This window comes from Colossoma macropomum, unplaced genomic scaffold (assembly GCF_904425465.1).
Source record: "Colossoma macropomum unplaced genomic scaffold, Colossoma_macropomum, whole genome shotgun sequence".
In the NCBI taxonomy this organism is placed as follows: Eukaryota; Metazoa; Chordata; class Actinopteri; order Characiformes; family Serrasalmidae; genus Colossoma; species Colossoma macropomum.
Window position 1 is genome coordinate 3629105 of NW_023494799.1, and position 27556 is coordinate 3656660.

The 27556-nt window shown below is 39.2% G+C and overlaps 1 protein-coding gene across 4 annotated transcripts in view; it reads right to left on the bottom strand.

Moving 5' to 3' along the window:
• Positions 1-27556, bottom strand: part of LOC118818750 (unconventional myosin-IXb) — a 129517-nt gene that overhangs the window by 15647 nt on the left and 86314 nt on the right. For 3 of the 4 annotated variants that reach the window (XR_005008109.1, XR_005008108.1, XM_036586124.1), the window contains exons 15-32: positions 25119-25232; positions 23511-23550; positions 22004-22120; positions 21740-21820; positions 20757-20867; positions 20180-20299; positions 19944-20093; positions 17943-18100; positions 14777-16123; positions 13661-13736; positions 12227-12364; positions 9121-9236; positions 4425-4534; positions 3874-4049; positions 2943-3050; positions 936-1106; positions 598-639; positions 387-498 (exon numbers count right to left, since the gene is read on the bottom strand). Coding sequence is in view for 2 of the 4 variants with exons in the window: in XM_036586124.1 (XP_036442017.1) it covers positions 387-498; positions 598-639; positions 936-1106; positions 2943-3050; positions 3874-4049; positions 4425-4534; positions 9121-9236; positions 12227-12364; positions 13661-13736; positions 14777-16123; positions 17943-18100; positions 19944-20093; positions 20180-20299; positions 20757-20867; positions 21740-21820; positions 22004-22120; positions 23511-23550; positions 25119-25232 (3287 nt within the window). In the remaining 2 variants the exon portion in view is untranslated. The remainder of the gene's footprint in view (positions 1-386; positions 499-597; positions 640-935; positions 1107-2942; positions 3051-3873; positions 4050-4424; positions 4535-9120; positions 9237-12226; positions 12365-13660; positions 13737-14776; positions 16124-17942; positions 18101-19943; positions 20094-20179; positions 20300-20756; positions 20868-21739; positions 21821-22003; positions 22121-23510; positions 23551-25118; positions 25233-27556) is intronic. The other variant, XM_036586122.1, reaches the window with a different exon arrangement.

Here is a 27556-nt window from a genome sequence, read left to right on the forward strand (position 1 = left end):
CTGCCAATTAACCTAATCACTTGTGAGATATTCCACCAGGTGTTTTATTTATTTATTTTTTTTACATTTTTAGCATTTTTTTTTTTAACATTGAAACATGCTGCTGGCATCATATTAAAAATAAGCATATATCTTTCAAAATACAATAAAATCTCTCAGTTTCAACATCTGATATGTTGTCTTTGTACTGTTTTCAATTAAATGTAGGGTTTAAATGATTTGCACATCGTCACATAATGTCTGTATTTACATTTTGCACAGCGTCCCAACTTTTTTTGGAAACAGGGCTGTATAATACATCAAAGATTTAAATATATTACTTTTTTTGAATGGACAGTACAACCTGTACAACACCAAACTGAAACAAGCGCTGGCTGCATACTCACAACTGCACACGTAGGCTTTCTCCATCCCCCAGATGTAGGAAGTACACTGATCACATGACTGCATGATGTTGACCTGGTAGTGAGTGAACATGTGGTCCAGTGGACTCTCCAACTGAAGAAAACAGCTCATGGTTAGAGAAGGAATTTGATGTATCAGGATGCTTTTAATGGGCTTTTACGTGTATTTGTTTATGTACGTGATGCTACTTACGTTCTTGTCTTTTTTCCGCCTCTTCTTACGACCTTTCACGGGCTGAGAGAGATGCAGGTAAATGTTAGAACAGCAAACCTATTCTGTGCTTATATTCATAGAACTGGATTGTATTTTTAATTATTCCATTCAAACACAGACTGAATGTTCTATGTTTCATGCTTTTTACCCAAAAACAAACTTTGGGCTTTGGGTTATGATTTAAATATGTGAAACAATTCACCACCGTTATCTCATAACTTCCGCTTAGTTTATTGTACTGTTTGTGTGTGTCTACATACTTTGTACTCATATAAACAGATTATCATTGTCATCATTATTAATCTTTTTGTTACTACCTTGGCAGGTTCAGCCTCTTCTCTTTTGATTTCCCCTCTGATGAAGCCGTCCAGCACAGACTGGAACAGATTGACCACCAGCGGCACTTCTCCTTTCTGCTTTTCTCCGGCTAAACTGATCACTTTGTTTCGGTAGCTCCTCATCAGGCCCTTGTAGCCAATACGCAGCTTCTGCAGGACAGCAAAGAGAAAGATGAACATAAGTACTCATCTTCTACAGAAAACACACTTCTGCACAGTTTAATGCACAATTACTGTTAATTTGCGGAATTTAACATATTGGAAAAATGTGGCCTATACAAAAGTTATGGTATATTTAATATTATGTTGTTTTTTCCAAAATGTTAAACTCAGTCAATAAATAAAACTGTACACTAAAATGTGCTGAAAAATGGCATATTTACTTTTGTAGAGGATGTGTTATCAACAAAACATGAAATTGACCAGGGGTGTTCAAACTTACGACTGTATGTATGCTTTGTTATGACTGTATGCTTTCTTATACCCATTGTGGCTGTGCATTGTATTTATGCATATTTACCTGCTTGTCATTTGTACTCTGTACAATTTACGTAAATCTATCCAGTTGTTTAAGCGCTAATTCCTCCAAATTCGTAGCCAATAAAGTAACGATTCGTGTAACTGCTGTGCATTAAGACTGAAAGTCGCATAATTCATTTTATTTCAGATGATTGGTCCTGCTGTAACAAATGCATTAGTCAAATTTGGACACATTCTTTCTAAAATGTTATTTCTGTGGTGTGGGAGCACAGAGGACCTGCACCAAACCTGCTACTAGAGAGAAAATCAATAGCTCTTTAGTGGCCTCTTCAACTAGTACACCCTCCTTGAACTCTTATCTAGGGCCTCATTCTCTGCATGTCTTTCTGTTTTTAGTACTCTTGTTTCTTCTCACTTTGCTGATATTGTTACAGTCCCTGAAGCTTCCACCTGCCGACCATCTTAACTAAAGCCTGTCTACCCACTCTGGTTCCCCATCTCACAATGCTTGTTATTTGATTACTGCTTCTTGGCCAAGTTCCTATTGTCTATAAACCAACTGCAGTTACTCTTGATTCTCAAAAAATCCAACTAATGCAAATAAATGGTCAGTTTCAAATTTTCCACTTCTATCTAAAATTCTTGAACTAGTTGTTGCTAAACACCTGCAGCCTTATTTAGAAAGCAATAATCTTCTTGGACCTTTGCAGTCTGGTTTTTGTAAGCACCACAGTACTTAAACTGCCTTGACTAAAGTCATAAATGACCTTGCACCTGCAGGTGCTGGAGCCCTAAGCGTTCTTAAGCATATTTTATAGTCCAGGTAACAAGCGCCGCTCGACAAAAAATGACATAAGAGACAAAATTTGTGTCTGCTAGGGTGTCGCAGACCTTGACGTGTACATAAATTTTCAAAGGGCGCAGACGCTGTCGCGCACTCTGATTGGACAGAAACTCAAAGTTCTACGATCTGCACTGTTGCTGTGGTCGCGGTGTGCAGCTGCGTTTACTTTCTTGCTGCTCTGCTACTTTCAGAAACAGAACAGGTTGCCAGTTATTCAGAACTAGGATCAATATACATTTAAACAGCTGTTTTCAGACTGTTCTGTGCAGTTTCGCTGCAGCTTCACTAGCTGCGCTGTCATACAGGTTTTCATAGAAACTACAGATGATGTTCTATTCCAGCGTTTTGTCGTTGCCGCAGGACTATAAAAGCCTACAGCTCTGCGTTGACCACAGTTTTTTTTGTTGAGCGACACTTATAAACTATAAATTGGCCTTTATTATGTTAGGTCAGCCTTCGACACTGTGTGTCATTCTACTTTCCTGTCAAGCCTCTGTGTTTTCTTGTTTGTCTCGTGGTGTTCTGTGTTCTGTGTTCTATTACTATTTTGAGCGTCTTTGGGTTCTTGAAAAGCGCCATGCAAGTTTAATGTATTATCATCATTGTTATTATTATCAACAATTAGTTAGTGTATAGTGTACATATCAGCTGTCTGCACTTACAGCGACAGAGTACATGCTTTTGATGTCTGCTCTGAACTGCATGGTGGCTGTGATGAAGATGTGCTCCGCTGCAGATAGCTGCTTCCCCCTAGAGCGCAGATCATTCACCTACACGAGAGAGAAAATAAGAAATTCACAATTCGCAATGACCATATATACCTGGTAGCCTGTCAGAGACACACTGGAAAACATCTGATGACTTAAATGCTGAAATTGGGTGAACTAGTGTTCTTTCATTCTCTGTCACATGCCCTTTTCATTTAACCATTCCTCTTGAACAATCATGCTAAGCAATGGTTAGTACAAAAATCTATACAACAGAAAATATTGCATCTAACAGGCGATATAAACAAGATTTTTTCTGTATTTCAAAAGAATGCTGAGGAATATGTAAATTAAACAAAAACTCCAGTACTTACGATCTGCTCTCCAGTAGAGAGTATTGGCAATATTTTGGTTTCCAATCTAATGCATTATCCTTATAACGCATTATTATTGTAAAGTACTAAGTAATATTAGAATCTAGTCCAGTTAATTATATGGTAACCATATTCTCATCAGAGAAAATGCCATCTGAAGGGTAAAATGGCTCTGATGATGATGATCACATGTGGCACTGTGTAACTAAACTTGGATCGCAATAATATTGTTTACTGCAATAAGCCTGAAAACAATCGTTTGACTATCTTCCAAGCTTATTGGCAGTACACTGAAAAGAACAACAGTTGGATAACATACAATTTTTGACTCATCAGAATACCCACAGAACTCATCTGAAACGTCTGTGATTGGTCAGGATTGGTCTGTAATCTGTTAGAGGTCTCATCTGCACATCGGACCAATCCCAAATATCAAGATATTACAAAGGCCTGGATCACAATTATGCCAATGATAAATTGTGCAGTCCTGCTGTATTTATGCTAAATCTGACCTGATTTCCGAGGAACTCATCCAAGTTCCGAAGCTCGTTAGCGTTGGTGATCTCTCTGTCCAGCGAGGCGTTCCACTGCTCCGTGACTCGGGTCGCCCGACTGATCTTAATGGTGGGGTTACGAATCATACGCCCGCTGGGTGGCTCAGCATGATGTGAACGTGAGGGAGAGGTAGCTGTGAGATAGAGAGAGAGAGAGAGAGAGATAGAGAGAGATAGATAGATAGATAGATAGATAGATAGATAGATAGACAGACAGACAGACAGACAGACAGACAGATAGACAGAGAGAGAGAGATAGAAAGAGATGGAGAGAGAGAGAGAGACAGAGAGAGAGAGAGATATAGACAGACAGACAGAGACAGAGCGCGAGAGAGAGAGAAAAAAAAAATCTGGTTGGTCTGGCAACTCAAAACCATCATACTTGGACAGAAATTAACATCAGTCACCACACTGCATTTAAAGTGATTGTTTGGCCGAAAATGTACTTTTTAAGATTCTGTGAAATCGCTGCTCATCATTCTGATGTGGTTCAGTGTTACAGCAAGTACCTTCTGCTTTTTCAGCCAAAGCAGCAGCCATAGTCAGATCTCCATCCTCTGGAGTATGAGCCTCCTTATGAGGACGCTTCTTCAGGATCTTCCTCAGGAAGCCTGTTGATCTGTAAACAGACACCACAGAGAATATAGAGCCCTTTCATATTTCACATTCATAACTTTTCATGCATTTTTCCCCCCCTGCTTTAATGCACCCAGTTTTAAACCCCCTTTAAACAACCAGCCCTTTAAATCAGCTGCTGTGCTGTACTACAAACTCTATAAGCTTAAATGACTGGAACATCATGTAGTGTTCCAGAAATGTGGGCATTTTATCTATGAAAATGCAAATAAACCATCGAACGAGATCAATTGAAGCAACAGTGATCTGCAACACTACATTGAAAACTGGCATAATCGGATTTCTGCAGTTATCCGATTATTCAAATGGTTATGTAAACACTATCTAGAAGTCAGATTAAGAAATGCGATAAAGAGGCTGGATTTTAGCTCAGTAATCAGATTTCTCAGTGCATGCGAACTCTTACTTTGATTTCTATCGGATTTCTCAGTCTGCGCATGCGCGAGATCAGACAGTGGATGTCGCGAGATGCAGCAAAACACTGTTGGAGCGGCGCTGAAACCAAACCCGAAATAAAGGATTTGAATATTCTTCATCTTCTAGACGATGTAAGTTCAGGTAAAGCAGCGTTATGCTTTAAAAAAAAAAAAAACAGCGTCGTGAAGTTTGAGTTTTACATTACGTTTACGACACGTCTTCTTCAGAGTTTCCCATTATCAGATTACTCAAGTGCATGTAAATGTGTTGATCAGATTACTGACAAAATCTGATTACTGAGTGCATGTAAACAGTCTCACTGTTAGTATAAAACCCTCGTATATCCAAAATAGTAACTTTATAGAAAAAGTCAAAAACATGGAATTGTAAAAAGTTTGAGGTTCCAGCACTCAAGAAACATGACATAGACTGGCACTCGGCAGAACAAGGATGAAGGAGCTCAAAAAGATCTTTAAATGCAACGACTTTTCTTTACAAACAAAAGATCAGAATTGTCCAGGCTGTGGTTCTTTACGGAGGTGAAATCTGGACAATAAACAAGTGAGACAGACAAATTCACATGCCTTTTATGTTTGGTTGGTGAAGACTCGCGAAAAAGAAAACCTTTGGAAAGCACAGAACAATGAATGGATTCTTGAACAATTCAAGCCTCGTCTGTCACTCGAAGCCCAGATAGCAAAACTGGAGCTCTTATAATGATGACTTTTCTGAGTGACTGAATAGTTCATTGGAAAAGACCATTATGCTCAGAACAGTTGAAGGTAAAAGAAGATGAAGACGACCATCTACAAGATGGATGGGTACAATCAGAGCTCTTTTATTCTGCTGTTGCAGCTCCACAGTAGAATTAGATTAATCCTTAAAATCCTTCTGTGCAGTAAAATAAAACAATAAAAATGGTCTTAAATGCTGGAGTTAATGTATAACTGCTTATTCACCCTTTAACCCTGAAGTTAACTTATGTGACTGCTGGCCACATAGCAAGCTCGCTTAGCTAATAGCTAACGAAAGGGCAAAGCGAAAAATTTAAGACGAGCATCGATAATTTGGAGACGAATGGCCTTATTTGCATTTATAATCAATCCAGCTGGTTTCCTGATACGTTTAATCTGCAACAAGAAATTGTCAAACACTAAAAAGTCACGAAGCTCAAGTCAGTTTCTTGTTCAAATTTTCCTGTTCCACTTTAAAATGGTGTCAGCTGCACCACTAAGGTGGAACGGGAAAATTCAAACAAGAAGCTGGCAAATGAGAAGCGACTTCAGCCTTGTAAAAAATCAAATGTTGAGAGACATTTTACAACAAAGTAGTCCACTTTTGGAAAGGTTTCCTGCCGGAGATGTGAGAAAAGCACCTATAGCTGAGCTAAAGCTTAAAGCAGAGCAAAGTAAGTCTGCGTTTTCGTTTATATTATAGTTTTAGCCTTTATTAGCACATCAGCACATACCGAGACATGTTTACAGCCAAGATGGTAAAACGGACATTAAATATTGTGGCTCCCAAAGTGGTTTGATTTTTGTTGAAAGGACAAAATGGCTCTTCTTAACATTTGGGTTGTGACCCCTGTTCTAAAGCATAAGAGATCTAGACGTAAATACTTAGACTGCATAAGTCAGTCATCAATTAACGTCAGCTGTCAATCATGAACAATTCTCAACATTCAAAAATGATTCATTCTTCACCTAACTGTCTAGCTGTGACGACTGATGAGGGCAGACTCTGATAAAATTAACGGGAGATGCTGAAAGTTTTTCTTGTTTATTCTTGCTGGCTCAGCTCTTTAGCTTCTTCCCCCCATTACGTTGGACAGGGATGCTATAAAAGCTCACACAGTTTTGCTTACTGATGCTGTTGTTACTTCAACCATGAACCACGCAGCACACTATGGCTGTACTTTGGCAAACACCATGTTGACCAGTGGGACGTCAACAACTTGGCAGTGGCGACAAGCGTGATACTATCTATTATCGCTTTCTTACGAAACCCAGTAAAAAGAGCATTACAGTAATCAACTCTGCTTCTTTGCGTCACTTTGCAAAACCTTTATATAAAAAATGATAAAAAGCTACCTTAGTGTCTGCGTTTACATGTGGGATAAACTGGAAGTTAAAATCTAAGATTACATCCACTTCAGGTTTGATATGCGAAGCAAAAGAGCCTAGTTTTTTTTCACAAAGCAGCTTGCTCTGAATTTTAGTACCAAGAATTGATTTATGTAGAAAATGTTGTGACCTCCACTGAGAAACACAACTGGCAGGCCTCTCAACAGAGTCTTGGCTTTCAGAAGGAAGGGAAACTTACAGAACAACCTACTAGAAAAACCCATAAGATTTATCTAATGCATTCTTGATAGAAAATTTTGGACGGCCTGTGCAACATAAATATCGCCTGCAACATGGAGTAAATGTGGCGTCTGGCAGTCTCATCTAAACACAGAAGAAACCCGCGACTCCCTTCCAAGTGCCTGAAGTTTTTAGGAATTGAAGGAATCTCTTCGTTCTCAGAGCAGCTACTCTGTAGCTATATAAGGGAGTGAAAACCTCATGTGAAGTGTCAGATAAGCTCAGACAGGGCTAGAGCTTTCCCATGAGCCCAATGAGTCAGGTTTCCTGTGTGACGGCCTTTCGCGGCTGATAAGAGTTTACTCATTTAGACCAACACATACATAGAAGGCACTGAGTCACCGGGGGCAGCTCTCTCACAGAGTGCGAAACCTGTCCCTGACTACATTCCTCACATCAATGAGCGACAACTATGATAAACCACACAAGGGCAACAGCAAAGCGCTGAATAATCTGGTCTAATGCGAGAACCGTTATATCTGAAGCTTTGAAGCTGGAGTTCAGTGTCCTGTACTTCCTTGCACCTTATATGTATATAGTTTTTGGCTGTTACAGTGTATTCAAATTTCACAATGAATAATGAATGAATGTTTCATTATAATGTTTTTCCTTCTTCTGTAAAGTTACATATTTTGAAGATATGAAGTTTCGTTGTGATAGTAATGATTTATTAATGTTAAATAATGATGATAATAATAATAATCCAAATTACTATTAAATAGTCATAATAGGTGGTATACACCAGGGGTTCTCAACCTTTTCCACCTTAAGGCCCACCTGTTTATCACTAGAAAACATGAAGGCCCACAAGACAACAAAATCCAACGTTTCTGCTTAAAAATGTCATTTTTAGGGAAATTTTCAACACGGTGATGTTTGGGCGCCTACCCTTGCAATATGCAATGTGTATCAGTGAACAGAATATTGGTGCGAGTGGACAACTAAAGGTCATGTGTTTCTGGAGGCAAAGGACAAAAAAATTAAAGCTGCCTTTGTGCACCGATATTGCAGGGCTTGTATTAATGTGGTTAACTGTCTGAAAACATTTTATATTTCTGCATTTCTATTTGTTGTTAAGTCACTGATTTGTATGACAAAGTGCCATCATAGGCCCACTACAGACCACTGCCCCCCCCTCAGAATAGGTCCAAGGACAACCAAGGGGTCCTTCACAGCTTGTGGTCCTGGACCCAGTGGCTGAGAAACCCTGGTATAAACCACAAACCATAAAGACAACAGAAAGTACACCCAGAAAATCAGCAAACATGTCTTAAGTCTCACACACACACACACACACACACACACACACACACACACACACACACACACACAAACACACACTGTAAGAAATCATCTTGGTATACAAGCTTATTTTGCAGACCCACACTGAATTTCCATGTTTTGTTAATTTTCTAAGTGAAAGTAAGTTATACATCCTCTACAGAACACACATAACTATGTCATTTTGCTAATTTTAGTTAGAGTTTAACATATTGGACAAAAAAACCTGTGCCATAACTTTTGCACAGGCCACATTTTATGTCCACCCCCCCAATGTGTTAAATTCAGCAAAAAAACAGTAACTGTGCATTAAAGTGTGCAGAAGTGTGTTATCTTCACTTAGAAAATCAGCAAAACATAGAATCTGACCGTGTTGCCCAAACTTTTGTATATGACCAGAAAATATAGAGATGGGAGGGGCTACATAGAGCCCTGCACAAAGGACTTTAAGCTGTAACACCAAAAACTTTCCATAAGGCCATGCATTAATCTCTGTTTCTGTTATTACCTCTCTGGAGTGGGCGGAGGAGCATGAGGTCCGTCCTGCAGACCAGAGCTTTCCTGCGTCCTGCCTGTGCTTCCAGCTTTCCCTCCGTGCGAACCCTCGGCTGCCCGAGACTGCGTCTGTGAGAGTGTTAAACACCACAGTCAGTTTTACTAAACAAACAAAAAAAAAAAATCATACAAGGCATACACTGAGTCACCACTTTATTAGGTAAACCTAATATCTCAACACCTGTATCTACTCATTGGCCATTATATCAGAAATACCTACTATTTAAGTGCATTTTGTAAACTGCAGCCCATCTGCACAACTTATCAGTCCCCTCTACCCAATCAATAGAAAAGGATGACCTTTGGATTTTTCTTTTTTATGCAGGTTTCTGTGTACCTGTAAAATGGCCAGTATATCCAAGTAAAGGGTTGGGGTACCAAATAAACTGGCAACTCAGTGTATAAAGTCAAGAACATACAGTTGCATGCACAAGTTTCAGCACACCTGGTGAAATTTCATGTTTTGTTGATTTTGTAAGTGAAAATAAATTCACACATCCACTACAGAGAACATATTTCTGCACATTTTAATGCACAATTACTGTTTATTTGCTAAATTTAACATAATGGGAATAAAACGGGCCTGTGCAAAAGTTACAGCGCATTTTATATTTTATGCTTCTTTTTTATTTCAAAGTGAGCAGATAAATAGAAATTGTGCAAAGAAATTTGCACAACAAATTCAGATAAGTTTTGCCCTGTATTGTCACTAAGAAAATCAACAAAACGTTAAAACTTTTGCATACGACTGTAAAGCATCCTGTAAAACATTCTGGGTAAACATAACTTCAGAGTCCCCCACTGACACAACAGAGCAAGCAAAAGATCAGTTGGCACCATCACCATGATTTATAGTAGTTATTTTCCCTTATTGCCCAGCTGGCACACCGTAAGCAGGATGCTGGTTTACAACAGTGAAAACATTTAAACACAGTTAAAATATCAATATGAAGTCTCATTTTAAACTTAGCCTTGACTGAAAAAGCATTTGCAATAAAAAGCTCAGTTTCTATTTAATTTAATATAGACTAGACCAGGGGTGTCCAATCGTATCCACACAGGGCTGGTATGGCTGCACATTTTCCTTCCAAACAAACAAGAGCACACCTGGTTCTACTTGTTTAATAGTAGGTCTCAGCAGGTCTCATAGTAGGTAGTGGGTCCCAGTTGGTCTCAGTCTTCAAATAGTTGATCAGGTGACCACCTGCTTTGCTGGAATGAAAACCTGCAGCCACTCTGGCCCTCTGCGGATTAGATTGGACACCCCTGGACTAGATCGATTTAGAACTAGGCTTAGGTTTATGTCTACAAAAACCGCCTTTCAGACACCAATCACAACTATCTAATGGTGAAAATTAAATCTAAGCAGCAGCGAAAAACTCTGACCTCATATTGTTCTACATATGATGAATTCTCAAATTTCAGATTTCAATTTCAATTCAATTAATATCCATAATTATCTTTGAAACAAACTGAATATCAATAAAAACAATACAAACAGCTTTTTGTCCCTTTTTTGAATCCGAAAATGTAAAAGTGTGTCCTTCACTGAATATAACTATTACTGACTTTAGCACACCAAAACCAATGCAGATGGACCACCACTTTCAGAAAGTCTGGAACATCACTCATTGGCATTTTTAAAATATTCAGCACAATTAAATAGGTGATTTTTCACTTTTATGTAAACAGAAAAAAGGGGTTTAAAAAAGTCTGCGATGGCTAAGAAACCCTTTAAGCAACAGTCACAAGCCATTAAAAAAATCTTTATGCACAAATGCTGCAGTAATACAAGAACAGCACATTATTTCTTTGAGAAAACAAAACAAAACAAAGATTGGAAAAAAGGCTGCCAGGATCATCATATGGGTGGCTTGCATGAGTATCATCATGTTTGAGTGTGTACTACTACTAATCCCAGGTTGTACATGGTTTTCTTCATTATACTAGTCATACGACATGCTCTCCCATCTTCTGGGGAACAAGAAACGGCATAGTCACAAGCAGCTGACTGACAGCCCAGTACATCTTTAACTTATTTTAAAAGAGAATTTCACAGATTATTGAAAGACATTATGCATAATTCAGTAGTTGGCAAGTAAACAAAGCCGTTTAGAGTGGTTTGGTGTGAAACGGTCGACTGTAGAGGCTCAGATTTCTTTACAGTGGTGGTGAACCAGGGGTCATAATGCCCACAACATGAATATAAACATTTTATGTACTATCCAAAACCCACCAGTGAACCTACATGTGTCTTCTGAGCTTTTACATGTTTTCTTTTGGGATTATTCTGCTGTACAAAGTCCTACATGCAACCGTCTGCCATAAATGCATTTAAAAAAGACTGGGGCCTCGTTCATCAACTGTTCTTAATTAGAAATTTCTTCTTAAAACCCACTTACGCAGTTCTGACGAAGAGTCTGACATTCAGCAGTGTTTTCTTATTTGGGATTTGTTCTTAGGTAAGAATACAATCTACACACTCGAGAGCTCAAAGGTGAGAACAGTTCTGCGCTTTAAGAACACGTTATGAATCTGACGTAGACTTTTTCTTAGGACCTTTCTCAAGAACACATTTAAGAACAAACTTAGAAACATATTGGTTCTCAGACCACCCGCTCATGTAATAACTTTCTGTGAGGGATTAAACTCTTCAGACGTCTGGTTCCTATCACTACCACTGTGAACAATTCAGACTCTGTTTCTCTAGAATGGAGCGTTTCACATCAAACTAATGATCCTGAATGAACTTTTTTTACATCTAAATGATTTAATTATAAAAACATTTATAAAATATATTATAAACACATTATTTTTTACCATTTTTGTTCACATGTTGTATTTTGAGGTTCATCTCTTGCCATCTCACCCACCCTTTCTGTTAAGGGAAGCACGTTTACTCAAACACAATGAGACTCAAGATGATTTGCTTTGCTTTACTTGGCACAGTTTGATTTCTCTGTAAACAGTACAGGAGGGAAAGCTTTCCCTCTACTGATTCACAGCACGCTCATCCATCATCCCCAAGCAGCTGATTCACTCCGGTAATGATACATGACCTGGAGGGTGTTTGTGGGGATTAAGGGAAAAGTCCAGCTCTCCACGTCCTCCATTTCAGCACTTTTAACCATCAAGCAGTTACGCACAAAGTCTAGGCGACGCCTGCGCCTGGGACACTTGCGGTAACGCATGTGGCCCTAAGTAAGCCAGAGAAGGACATATATGACTGATATCAGGGATCACTGCATTTAGTCTGTTCTGGAATGTCTAGAGGGGAAAAGAGACTCAAAGCTGATTTAATCTGAAGAGCTGTAAACGGGACTGAACTCAAATGAGAGACAACTGACACCTACATGCTTCGATTAGAAATGGCACAGGGAAACAATGCATTTTACAGAACATAACAGAACTTAACTTGTTAATAATGTTATTATGTTCTGGTTTATTTGAATATAAATAGGGATTTAAATGCTTAAAGGAATGTTGGTTTGGTTAGACGTTTTATTTACAAAACGTTCCACTCACCCCAGACGTAGTCAACATTTTTAGAGTCCAAATTTTGTTTCTTGAGTTTAGAACTGAAGTGGTGAGACGTTGCTAACAAAAAAGAGAACTTAATAGTCACCCAGTTAGCCTCAAACACCCACATAGACACTAGTGAACACACACACTAGGGGGCAGTAAGCACACTTGCCTGGAGCGCTGGGCAGCCCTGTCCACAGCGCCTGGAGAGCAGTTGGGGGTTAGGTGCCTTGCTCAAGGGCACCTCAGTCACGTACTGTCGGCTCAAGGGATCGAACCGACAACCTTCCGGTCACAGGGCTGGTTCCCTAACCTCCAGCCCACGACTGCCCCATTGTGTCTGTAAAAATCTTTCACCAAATTTTCTCCCAACTTGCACTGAAAGAATCAGCGTTTATGACAATAAGAGTCATAAATAGGAAGGAATCTGAGATCAGTCCTGCTGTGTGAATATCAGCCCTAGTGTTGTCTGACTGTCCAGAGCAGTGAAGTTTTGTTCAATTTTACAGCTCACAGTAAGTCACACTGTGAACTAACCCAAATCGACATGTCTGTGTTTGTTAATGAAGACCTCAATGTGGTTTGAGCTGGCTGAGAGAAGTTCTGTGGATTTATTTTCATAAAAATAATTTGGGCTTTTCTGGGTCACTACTGAGTTCTAGTTTTTGTAAGCAATGTCAACCTTGTGGTCTCGGTTTTTGAACTCTGCACTTGTCTTGACTAACTACATTTAGAGTAAGTGGAAAACTGGGAAAATCAGATTTCGTGCCAAACTATTCCTTTAAAGGGAATAAACGAGACACTGTCACTGATTAGTTAACTGGACCTTAAAATAAAGTTTTCACTTTGGAAGCTGAGAGTAATATCGTTTGACTTTGATAAACTGCTGTTCATTTTTGGTTTTTGCTTCAATTACCTGTTTCTAATCTCTGACTCCAGGGGGAACGACCCAAAATCAGAGTTCACTTTACCTGTGAAACTGCAGAAATGTTGTGTCCTGATGTCGCCAACTCTGATACGTCATCCAACGATCGGGAAACTGACATCCTACAAAGGACAGGATGGAACAATCAAGATCTCATTTTCAATTAATCAAGCTGATTAATAAACCACAGCGATTGCTGGTAATAACCGTATGTAATACTGAGCAAATACTCTTTATATAGTTTATAACTATTTATGCAATTACATTTAAATAATTGTCGAAGGTAAATCGATGTGTGGAAAAATGGCAATAATAACTCTGTTTAAGAACAGGGCTGGGTATCAACCAAAATTTCAGATACCGATAACGATACTCACACTTTGACTTTGATACAAATATTTAGCACCTTTTAAATTACAAAGTGAGAGTGAGTGTTGCTTAAGTAGTGGATATATTTACTGACCTCAACAGATTATATACTTATCAAGAAGTGCTAACATTAATGCTAGTTTTTGTTTTCACTCTTTTTTATATATATATCTGATTTCTAAATGCTTTCTAAATGATTTCTAAATGTTATATTTATTTGACGTGTAAACAAGATGATCTAATCAAATTTTATTCTGTTTCAGTGTCTAAAAAAATAACATTTTGAAGAAAAAAAAACACATGAATAGGAATACAAATCAAACATTAGTTGCACTTTATCTTTAGTCTCATTAAACAAATCAATAATATGGTCTTACCAACCAGAATTCTGATCAGAATGAGCTCATGTGCACGATCGGGGTGGGGAAAAAAGCGTGTCCAAAATAAAAAGAACCCTTATGCATATTTTAAATGATTTTTGCCATTAGGGATGCACCACAAATCCTTTGGTGGCAGATTTAAATGAGTGGCTCTGTGTTTTTCTGTTGTGCCAGTACTGGACCTGTCAGGTTCATGTGGTTAATAGCACATATAGAGAAAATAATGCAGCAATTCAGCAGGAACAAGCATGCTTACTGGCTCACAGATACTGATCAGACTGACTAGGTGTTGATACTGAACGATACTCTGGTACTGAAGAATTTTGGTTGGTACCATAAAAGTATTAAATACCCAGCCCTAGTTAAGATGATGCAGAGATAAACAGCATCAACCAGGCATATATATGTCTTACTGTAGCATCTTAGGCCTCCTGTTCTCCTGCTTTTGGGCTTCAGATGAGGTGACATTTGGGTGGGTGTTGCTCCTCTGTGCCTTGCCTTTGTTGGTGGGGTCCTTAGCAGTACTGGGGGACTCGTTGTGGCCGTTCTTATCAGGCCTTGAGCCTGGGATGTCCAAGGGTAAGGTGGTGGGTCGGACTGGGGCTGGAGAAACCTGCTTGGCTTCTCTTGCAGCTTTCTCTGCTTCATTCTTGGCTTCTTTTTTAGCCTTTTCTCCCTCATCTTTAGCCTCTTTTATAGCCTTTTCTCCATCAACTTTGGCCTCCTTCACAGCCTTTTCCTCCTCATCCTTAACTTCCTTCTTAGCTTTCTCTTCCTCATCTTTAGCCTCTTTTTTAGTTTTCTCAGGAGTGGCTTTCTGTACTTCTTCCTTAGCCTCCTTTTTAGCCTTTTCTCCCTCATCCTTAGCTTCTTTCTTCTGTCTATCACTCCTCCAGGCTACGAACGTGTACTGGTCCAGTTCTTTGCTATTGGATCGCTCGTTTTGTCTGCTTTCAGGCCCAGTGGGGCTTTTCTGCGCCGGTTCTTCTCTGTTAATTGAAGCAGCCCGTTCAATCTCCCTCTGGCTGTGCTCCAAACCGCGCTGCCGCCTCAGCTCCCTCTTCTCTTGGCTTCTGGAGGTGCTGAGCCTACCCAGAGAAGGAGTTTTAGGCTTCAACTGCTCAGATGGGGTCACAGGGGTGCTGGTTTGAAGGTTTTTGTCTTCTTCTGGAGAAACAGAAACGGACATTTTAGCTTCTGGAAGAGCAGCTGGGGGAATTTTGCGGTCCAAGCTTTCCTCTGGAGCCGTTTTAGAACTAGTCTCCTCTGGTAAGACAGTGAACGGCGCTTTAAGGTGTTTGTTATCTTCTGTAAGTTTCCCAACTGGTTCCTTCTTCTTATCTTTTTCATTCAGCTCCAGAATGTTCTGGTTTTGTTCTCCATCCTGTTCTTCAGGATGAGGACCAGCCTCAGCCTTTGCTTCCTTTTCTCCTCCTTTTACCTCAGAGCTCACCAAATTTTCAATAAATGTCTCATTTCTTAGCTTCTGTGAAGCTTCCTCCTTCCTCCTCTGCTCAGCAAGCCTAGCTGCCTCTTCCTCTGCCTCCTTCTTTTTTCTAGCTGCCTCTTCAGCCTCTTGTGCTCTCCTGGCTGCCTCCTCTGCCTCTCGCGCTCTCCTGGCTGCCTCAGCAGCCTCCCTCTCTCGTCTGGCTGCCTCCGCTGCCTCCTGGGCCCGTCTAGCTGCCTCTTCTTCTTCCTCTCTTCTCCTTCGAGCTTCTTCCTCCTCTTTCCTCCTCTTATCCTCCTTCAGAGATTGGTACCTAATGACATATACACACATGGTAAACTGTCGGTTCTTGGATTGTTACTATAATGAAAAAACCTAAACATTCAGTTCCACAGACCAGATCAACCTAAACATCAGGGGTTAAATTTCTGATTTCACAACGATTCGATTAGGGTTCAACGCACCACAAAACCTCAAATACCATCCTGATTTGACACTTTCTGTCTGAATTCTGGACCATATAATGGCAGTTTGGTACATATAATGACATCAGTGTGAATGGAGGAGCCATTTAAGCCAATGGTAGAACACAGACAACAAGAGACGCTAATTTTGGGGACTAGACAAAAAAAAAAAACACTGTATACTTATGTCATTTGACTGAAGCAGTCAATCTCCACCTTCAGATTGACGCATTATGATACACTCCTACTAAAAATTATTGACATGGAGTCATTTTAAAGTCAACCTGAAATCAAAATTGACCTTTTGTATCTTGTTAGTTCAGCTGATCTTAGTAAACAGGATTCATCATATCATTTCATATATTAAAGACAAAATTCTTGTTTGTCCACAATCGCCGATCAAAATGTAATGATTTATGGTGTAAAACTTTTTTTTATTAATAAAAAAGCTTTTTTTATTAATAAATGTTTGATGTAGTATGTAAACATTGCCTCAAAATGTAGCATTGACTCCCCAGTACATACGATCCACATATGAAAATATCTGCAAAAACAGCATGTTTAATTCTAAGGGATAAAGAGAGGTTGGAAAATGGTTAGCTAAAAATTTATTATCTGTTTTTGGAACATGAAATCGCATAAATGTTTCAAGTGGACCTTCAGGGGAAAAAAAAAATGTAAAAAAAAACTGTAGGACAGAGGTCACTAAAAGGCGGACCGTGGTCTAAGTCTGGACACAGGCGCTGTCCTATGCGGACCTGGACCTATAACTGATAAACTATGGATAATTATTTAATTTAGACAGGGTGGTCCAATTTTAATCGGTGTAACATTTCTAGTCATTACGGTGCCAGTTGCACGCGTTGTAAATATCACACGTGATGCTACTCAGCCAATCAGATCTGTGCATTACGATGAGCTCTGAGACTCCAGTGAGTGACACACACACAGGGGAGGGACAAGGCAAAAAACAGCAGTCGGAGAAGAAAGTGAGTCAGAGGGCGGTTATTTCACATGCCATGCTCTAAAAAGAGAAAACGGACAATAAATGTTGTTGAAATATGACTGAATTGTACTTTATTTGATTTGACATTCAGTTATTGACTGTATAAGGTGCTGATATGACTACTAGACTACTTCTTGTATAGAGTATATGGCACTGAATCATAATGCAAGCTAGACATTATGATGGTCGGGACCTTTGCTTGAGGAAACTGGACATTATTGAATTTTAATTAAATACCCCTGTGGTACGAAATGGGCCCTTTAACCACAAATATGATGCTTCACTTTCCCCTCGCATCATTATGGAGAGAAAATACTCAGCTAGTTCAGACACCCTGATAGTGTTTCACTCACAAATACATCACTGTACATTGTAAAAAGGGTTTGAGAGGTCAAGCTAAAAAAAATACTTTGTGTTAACAAGCAGCTGAACTAGTTTTATTCACCACAAACACTTTCAATGAAAGAATGGTTCAAATATTTATGTTGGTTGAACAGAACTGGTACTTGTTACCACATGAAGCACTTTTTAGGCTGAACTGACGAACCAGGTTTTGACAGTGTACAGAAGGAGAGCAGTGATTATACATATATTACAGTATGATTTCTGATGCACCCTGACTTTAAACCCAGAGTGATCTTTTGCACAAATGTTAGCTCTACCTTTTGCGGGCTGACTGGCCTCTGACTAAAGCCTGGATCTTAGTAACAGAGGCTCGTCGTTGTCGGTATTCTGTCCTCTGTTTAGAGCCTCGCCACGCCGCCTGAATCAGAGTAGCAGCTTGACAGCGCCGCTCCTGACATGTTCTCCTCCAAGTGCGCTGTAATCAGACATACATCTCCATCACAGCACTGAAACACCATTCATATCACTGTAGGGTTAGTCCATGCCAACATACCCTGGGCCTGCCAAGTCATGGATTATGGATTATTAGGTTATGGATTTCCGGGGAAAATTTAGCTGCAAATAGTTGTAGGAGTGAGTTTTTACATTTTTCCTATATAAGGCTCTAATTCACTTCTTTAATTGCTGACTAAATGCTAATATCTGACTGATCTGAGCTGAGATTTTAAAAACGGTGAAAATACAACACTAAGGCCCAATCCCAATTCTTATTTTTTACCCCACCCCTTGTTTTCGAGTGTCACATTGCCCCTTGGAACTGAATTACAAGGGGTAGTGGTTGAAATCTTCCCTCTGAAATGGGACCCTCAAATAAAAAGAGCATCACTTCATTAACAGCTACTAGCGCTGCTCTGTAGGCGACCCTGCCAGTCTGCAGTGACAGCAGAGGAGGGTAAAGTTCAGCAACCGCACTGCTGGGCTTTAGTTACATTTAGGGAATAATATGCCTTCAAAGAGGGGGGCAATTATTTATTATCACCCACCCCTAATTCTTCAGTGATATGAAGCTGAAGTCAGATATTCACCAGCTTCTTGTTTGAATTTTCCCGTTCCACCTTAAATAGAGCAGCAGTTACATTCTGGCGCTTCAGGCATCAGAACTGCTGGACTATTTAAGGTGGAACAGGAAAGTTAGCTAGCTAGCTACAGAGACAATAGCATACTATTAATGATTTTTTATGCTTGTTATGAAGAAAACGACCATAATACATTGAAACGACATTAAACTAAGACAAAACAATGGTTATTGTAATTTTTAAACTGAGAAAATTCTCTCATTTGTGTGTTTCTTTGGTCTCTTGTTCAGCCATCTTGCTGGTTTTTCTTTTTTTCCTCATAACACTGTTTGGAGTGTCTCTGAAAAACCTCCATTTGGAGCCCTAACACTTCACCCTACCCCTCTATCTCAACATGAATCAGGACACCATACCCCTAGATGCAGAACAGAGGGCTAGGGGCCAAGTGGTAGGGGCAAGGGGTGAAATGGGATTGGACCTAAGAATAATATGTTACTTTAAATCAACTGGTTTAATGTTAATAAATCTGCACAACAAGTTAATTTAGTGAGCTTTATGTAATTTGTTTGAGCATTAAATCTTACATGTTTAGATCTCTGAAATTAAAGCTTTCATTCAAGCTCAAATAACAATAATAATTAAAAAAATGTATTTATTAGCACTTTTCATGCCGGTAGCAGCTCAAAATACTTTACAGACAGGTGGTAATCACACAAGTGAGCTGGTGCGGAATAAACCGTACACACATTACTGTGCAAAATGTCTTAAGCATATGATATATAAAGCTTTTTTGTCTAGGCAGTAAGCATTTTTAGTTTAGAAAATCACTAACATTACAATCAATATAAATCAACAATCTATCTATTGTGGCTGTGCGAGTGTCAGTTTAACCATTTCCAAATTTCTTCCTGAGAAAGTCCAGTATTGATAGTTTTCATTCAATAGCTAGTTTATCTAATCAATACTTCATTAAATTATACCAGGTGCTGCTGATGGAACTGTACAAACCCATGTGAGGGATGGAGTCCTGTGTTCTTCTAACCTACATATTTATAACTTTACTGAAAACGACACATCATTACGTTTTACTGTGTTTACATTTATTTCAATTCGTTCTTTTGTTACATTGTGTTTTAACTGGCAAAAACACTCTTACTGTCCAGATGAACAGTTCTAAACAATTTTCAAGGCTGCCTTCGACTTTTATACAATCTACGCATCGCCAAAGCGAGCTGGATTTACCTGAACGAAGACAGCGGCCTCTCTTAACTGCAGAAAGTGCCTCCTCAGCACTTTAGCTCGGAACCAGCGCTGCAGGAAGATGATTTTGTGCATGACGTCCTTGTGGAGAGTGTCCTGAAGCTTCTGCCTCTCAGGCTCTTTCAGATATACCTGGAATTGATCATAATAATCTATGAACTCCTGGATGGATTTACTTTTGAGAAGTCTGACACTTTGAGGAAAGGCAGGAAACTGACCTTTGTTTTGCCTATCTGGTAGGTCTTGGTGTCTAAGCCGAGGTTCTGCAGCAGAGTGGATATGTCTTCCTTAGACGAGGCTTTCTTTGGCAGCAACACACGGAACTGCTCGATGAATTCCTGCAATATGGAGAAAGAGCTGTGAAACTGTAGACTTTTGTTTTGCAAGGTGTGATTCTGATTCTTTCTGTACGGATCTTCTAAACCAACTTTAAATGTGAGAAATGCACAGTATAATAAAACATTATTAGTATTATTATCAACAATCATAAATAATTTATAGTACTTATTCTTAAGAGTATCCATCAAAAAGTAATAATAGTAATAAAATCTTTTTAGAGCACTTTCAAACATTGTATATGAACTCCTGAAAGGAGTTCAACCTTTTAACCTTTACAAGCTTAAAAGATAAAAGCGCAGGATAAAAACAGTAAAACTGAATTATACAGAAGGTAAAATGACAATATAATCAAAATTATACAGATTAAAATATAAAACAATAAACAAAACAATGAAAGAATATGCTAATAAGATTAACAAGAAGCATCACTTCAGCTTGGCATGATTTGTGGTCTACCTGGAAGGTGTATTTAGCGCTGTAGCCTGATCTCCTGATGCGCACCGTCTCCAGCATGCCTGTGTAGCGAAGCTGCTGCAGGACCAGCGCCTCATCAAAACACATCTCCTTCTGCTCACACACACACAGGCAGACAGTCATTGCAGAACACAGACTTATAAGGATGAGACTAATTTCACTCCAGGCTACGTAAACGCTATTGTGGCCTTTTTTTACTCACTAATTACTTACAAACTCTTTTTGCAGGAAGGTTTATCCCACACTCTTAAAAAAGATGGTGCTTCAAGGGTTCTTTAGTAAAGAAAATCGTTCTATACAGAACCATGGACACTCAAAGAACCCCTGCATGATTAAAGGGTTCTCTGCTTCATGAAAGCGTTCTTCAGACTGATGGAAAATGTGCTGTAGATGGTTCGATATAAAACCTTTTCGAAAATGGTTTTGTACAGCACCCAAAAGGGTTCCTCTATTGTTACAGTGTAAGGTTGTAAGAACAGAAGAACCCTTCTGGGTGCTAGATAGAACCCTTTTCAAAAAGGTAGAACCATCTATAGCACATTTAGGCACATTTTGCATCAGTCTGAAGAACACTTTCATGATGCAAAGAACCCTTTAATCATACATGTACATGGTTCTATACAGAACCATTTTCTTTGCTAAGGAACTTAAAGAACCGCCTTTTAAAAAGAGTGTATACAGATTGTACGGACTGGGGAGTGAAGGGTAAGTTTTGAAACTTTAATAATATTTACATATTAGTTCAAACTCATTTATTAAAAAAAAAAAAAGTCAGGGATGTTTGGTTTTCCATTATATGGACCCTTTAAGACCAGTCATGCCAGAAAGCATCACCAGGCAAACTGGTCAGTGGTTTACTGTTCCATCAAAGAAAGGCTAATACATCAACACCCGGTTAATGCAAGGAGTTAGGCCCTTAATCTGGTAAACGTCTGCATTGTGTGGTACTAGATAGCAGTTCAAACCTTCTCAGCGTTGGAGCGGAGACAGCGGATAAAGAACGGCTCAGCCTTTGCGAGAGTCTCTAGCAGCTTACTGAGGGAAGTCTAGAGAGGAAAGAAACGGGCAACCAGTGAGTACAGGACTGACGAAGTACAAATAATAAAATCATTAATACAACAATTACACTACTGTATTAATATTCAATGATTCTTCTTCTTACTGATCTTCAGTAATATCAGTAACAGAATAATACTTCAGAACGGCAATGAAATATGAATCTGGCTTACCTGAAACTGAGCGCTGATGCTTGGGGGCTTCTTCTTCTTGTGCAGGTGCAGCAGAGACTTTGTGGTGCGGTCATGAAGACCCACAATGAACTTCAAGGAATGGGAGTCCAGCAGATTCTGCACAACAACCAAGGACAGTCATGCAGAGCAACGCTTCACATTTTCCCTCACAACTTGCAGTGAATGGAGGATAAATTGATGACTGGTACAACAGTCTCAACTGTCAGTTTATTAGGCACCAACCTTGTACCTACACTCTGTGGACATTTTATGAGAAACAACTACCATATACACCGATCAGGCATAACACTGTGACCACCTCCTTGTTTCTACGCTCATTGTCCATTTTATCAGCTCCACTTACTATATAGGCGCACTTTGTAGTTCTACAGTTACAGACTGTAGTCCATCTGTTTCTCTGATACTTTGTTAGCCCCCTTTTACCCTGTTCCTCAATGGTTGTTATCTTGAAATAACAAGTTACATATCTTGTTATCTCAAGATAACAATCCAGAAAATGATAGCAACAGTTCATGGCCTCTCCAGACTTCTGTAGAAGCCTCAAAAACTAATTATAATATATTTAACATTTCGCTGTTGTCAGAACAAAACTTTGTATCTCCAAAATGGTAACTTTACAGGAGAAGGAAAAAACCTACTTTACTTTTAATGTAAGTCAATGGAACCAAGATTTTTCCCCCCCAAGTCATTTTAGGCCGTTTCTTCTGGCCCATTCACCATGAAATTTACATAGAATGTAAAGGTGTTTCAAATTATGCCAAAAACAGAAAAACAACAAAAATGGAAAAACGATGTTTTCTTCTGACAGCAGCGATATTTAATAATATAATATTTAATATTTTTTGTATATATATATTGCTTGTTTAATCTTTATCTTTATTACAGCTTCCACTCTTTTCAGAAGCTCTGAAGTTCGGTCTTAGAAGATGGTTTTGCATTTTTCTGCTTCTCATGATCTGAGTAATCCCAGACACATCGAACAAAAGTGAGGGACCACCCATCAGTTAGTTAATTTTCAGTCAAAATGACCATTAATTACAAGTTAGTGTCAGGAAAATAATTTTTCAGTATTCAGTGTGTCCACTCTTCACATTTATTACAGCTTCCATTCTTTTTGCGAGACTTTCAGTTTTTCAACGACTTCAATGACTTTTTTCCAAACCTTTAAAGTTCAGTCTGAGACTTTTTGCATTTTCTTCTTCTCACCATCCAAGTCATCCCAAACACATTCAGCAGTGCTGAAAGTCTGGGCTCTGGGGTGGCTCAACTTTCAAATGTTTTTCTCATCTGTTTCCTTTTTCAGTAACAGCTTCTTGACAGCTACACACCTGCTTACAGGGCACTGTATGTGTGTTTCTAATAAAATGGCCAATGAGTGTAGGTACAAGGTAGATGCACCTGATAAACTGGCAATGCTGAACCATTTATACCTGATATCGCTAGAATGCAACCACCAATATGCCCATCAGGACCTAAAGAGCTTTACCTTAGGAATGAGCTGCTTGTTCTTGGTGCCCTTGTTCTTCCTGTAAGGGAGGAAGGGAAGGAGAATGAAGGACAAAGAGGTTGATGCTGTGTTGGGATGGAGCTGAGAGGTTACTCTATGTTAGTACAGTGAGAGAGCCATGCAATGGCAAAGGGGGGGTTCAGGGAGCCAGGTGATTGAGAGATGTGACTCTGACAGGAGAAAAGAGGAGAAGAGGAATGATGGGCTCTCTTCTCTTCTTTTGACCTCACTGTTATGTGAAGCTCACAGACGAATGGGTATATAAGGGAATTATCGGAAACAACTGAGACGTTTCTATGTAACCCTGTAAACGCTTTTCCTGTAATGAAGAAACATACATATTAGGGCTTGTTTGTAGGCATTGATACGAAATGGGTCAATAGCCATAAATGATAATTAACACCTTGTTGTGTCCAATATATATATATATATATATATATATATATATATATATATATATATATATATATATATATATATATATATATATATATATATATATATATATACATAGCTGTATGAGAAAGGTTTGGGGCCAATTAACTCTCAATAGATTTGTGGGAAAGCTGTGTTTTTGTTTTATTTTTACTTAACATTTTGCCATGACCCCAACTGGCCACTGTTTGTCAGCGAACAAACTTAAATTTGCAATTTTCTGCAAAATTTATCGCACAATTTCTATTTATTTGCTTTGTATTTTGCTATTTAAAATACTGAAAAACACTGCCATAACTCGTTTTATGTTTTATTTTCAATTCAGTAAATAAACAGTAACTGTGCAGAAGTGTGTTATCTGAACAGGACGCGTTAACTTAAACAAAACATGCAGTTTGACCAGGGGCATGTACATTTTTGCTGGATATACAGGTTATTCATATATACACATACATATGAACACAGGATCAGACTACAATCCATATATGAACTGCAGTGCAGTTAATGGTTGTAATTATCAGTTACAATTTCAAGGTAAGACTGATGACAGTAATTAAAAATTTCCCGTTTATTGGTGAATATTGACACTATTACTCTCTGTTTTGAGGGAAACCTTCCGACAGTCGTTACAGATATCTGAGGAACATCAAATTTAAGACGAAAAAACAAAACCAAGGCTGTACATTCAAGTGAGTCAAGTCAGCTAGCTCATGCACTGGAAACAATGTGTGTTATATTATTTTGCATTATTACCAGAAAAAAAGCAGAGGTGAGTTTTGTTTTTGTATGTTAGCATCAGAGACGAACACGAACAGTCTAACCACAAAAAAAACAGTTCAGAACTAATGCAGCAAGCTAACGAAGCTCAGCTCTCGGCTCGTAAACACTGCATTCTTTTACCTTGAGCAAGCCAAGGGCCGCGCACAAATTAGTGCCGAACATGTTAGGAGTCTATTAGAGTTGCACAGAGTGGGGCGCGTTCATTATAAACTCGACTGTTTTTCCTCTTTACGAGCAGCGAATGTTTCTATAATGCATCTCAGACACGAGCAAAAGGCCAATCAGCTATATGGCATGATGTGGGGGTAAGCAGGCTGGGGTTGAGGGGTTTATTTCAGGTGGTCCAAAGGGGGTTTCGGAGGACTGACTCACTGAACGAAGTGGCGTGGGAACCGCAGGCGACCCCATGATTGAAGCAGCTTACGCGGATCCTCGCCATCCAACTGCAAGTCCTTAATGGAGCTCATAATTTGGGCGTGAATGTCCCTGATTCAGCCCGACGGGTGAGGAAAGACGAGGAGAAAAGTTGGAGAGTGAGGTAAGGTGTGGTAAAAAAGGACAGGAAACCAACACAGACGTTAATTATGCACCTCTGGAAAGGAAAGTCCCATCACCAAAGACAAAGACACACTCACCTTTCACTAAATAAATAAATTAATGAATAAAATTAAAAATTAGTGGTAGCAGATGGAGGTCCAAAGGCAGCTCAAACTCTGAAGAACAATTTAAAGTAGTACTTGAAATATTTGACCCGAACACCACAAGAGACGACAGCTCACATCAGGTTTGGTTGGCATTTTCCAAATATATGTCGATCTCAAATCAGGTTAAATTCCATGTTTGGGTTTTCACAGCCCTCCTTCCACTTCTGACAGATTTCCGCGCTTTTGTTTTTAATATTTTATTCTTTCACTCTACTTTCAATACCTTAAAACAACAAGCTGAAGTCACCTGCTGAAATTATTGATTCAAGCACTGAGGTTCATGAGGCCAATGCTTGTGAGAAAATGGATGTGAAGGAGATAAAACAGTGACTCGATTCAGGAGAACACAGTTTGGTGTCATTTATACAAGTAGCCAAAAGTACCGCTGGGACGCTTTCAATACAATTTATATTTTGCTTATTTATTACTAAGCTAAATATATCGTTTATTCTTTTGTAACCATCAGAAAACAACCAGCAATAACAACCAGGTTTACCAACTGAAGCTCAACATGATCCCGATAATTCAATGCAAATAAGTTCAGTATATTTTTTTATGCTTGATTCTGGAATTTACAATGTATCTGTACAAACATTTTGTGATCGTGAAATTTTTGACAAAATTGGATATTTGACAATACAACCCAATATTCAAGTTTTCTAATGCAATATCTTTCAGCAATAAGCTGAAATTACGCACTTCTGAATATGGTACAGCACAATTTCCATGATACACCACAACTCCAATATATACATATATAGCAAAGAAATGGAGATTTAACAGGTGAACGCTGACATCTTGAGAAGAGTATGGAAAGTGTGGTATTTTTCAACAGCTGACTATTTTATAAAACCATATTTTTCAATTTTATTTATCCATGATCTAAACATGGCTATAATTGTTGCTACACTGTAATTTCAGCATCCCTTCAGGCTTTATTCAGCATTCTGAGGCTGGTTCAGGGCCGTTTCGGACAGATTCCTTTTTGGGCTCGGGTCAGTTTTGACCTGACGTGGTCCGGGCTGTGTCAAGACTCAAAACTTTGCGCTGTGGGTTGGGTCAGGCTCAGACAGAAAGTTCTCAGGCTGTGTTTGGGTTCGGACCACAATTTCAGGCCCTATTAAAGCTAGTCAAAAATTCGAGGTCCATCTTGTGATTATTTTTTTCCACCTGTCTATTTAACTTAAGCAAAAGGTCCATAGCAGTCCATTAAAGCATTACTTTAGCAATGTTAGCAATATTTAAAACCATAATCTACTAAAATTTTTAAAACTTTTTTGACAAGTTTAGCATTATACTAATAATATATGCAGGCCACAGTCATGATGACAGGCTTTTTAGGGTGCTTGCATTACAGTTTATGCCAACTATAAAAAGTTGCCTTTCACCCTTCATTGGACGGAGGGTCACTTGTGCATCACTTATGCTGCTGCTGTTTTGTGTTGGGTACAAATATATGATCTAGAATCGGCCCTGCACGCCTGTGACGTTCATCTTCTACCACAACAGAGAATCCAGAGAATTTGATAAGCAGCATGGTAGAGCGGTTTAAACCATGCTTTTGTGTGAGTGCAGAGGACATGCACTCCATGATAGCAAGCTCGGTGTACAGGTGAATTTCCATGCAGGTGTTACTCTCATGGGGCCGGGACTGGGGTTAAACCGGTGCCGAATGGGCGGCTTTTGGTGGTACATGCACTTATAAAACCTACCGCACTGCTCAGAACCGCAGGGGGTCGAACAGGAACGCACTGGCAGGGAAGAATGGGGAGCTAAGCTAATGCTAATAAAACACTAGGTTCTCTCTAATGTAGCTCAGAATGAATGACAGCTAGCGGCCACTAGTTAGCATGATGTCATTTGCATGATGCTAACTGGTTGCCGTGTTCGCTTTCATTGACCGCGAGCAACGCTGCCATTTTTAATTGAACTGTTCCTTCAACATTTGCAAACATTTGCATTAGAGTCTGAAAAAAGTAACACAATGCTGCAGCCTATATACAGTTGTACGCAAAAGTTTAAGCGCGCCTGATAAAATTACATTTTGTTGATTTTCTGAGCAAAAATAAGTTAACACATCCTCTACAGAGACCACACCTCTGACAA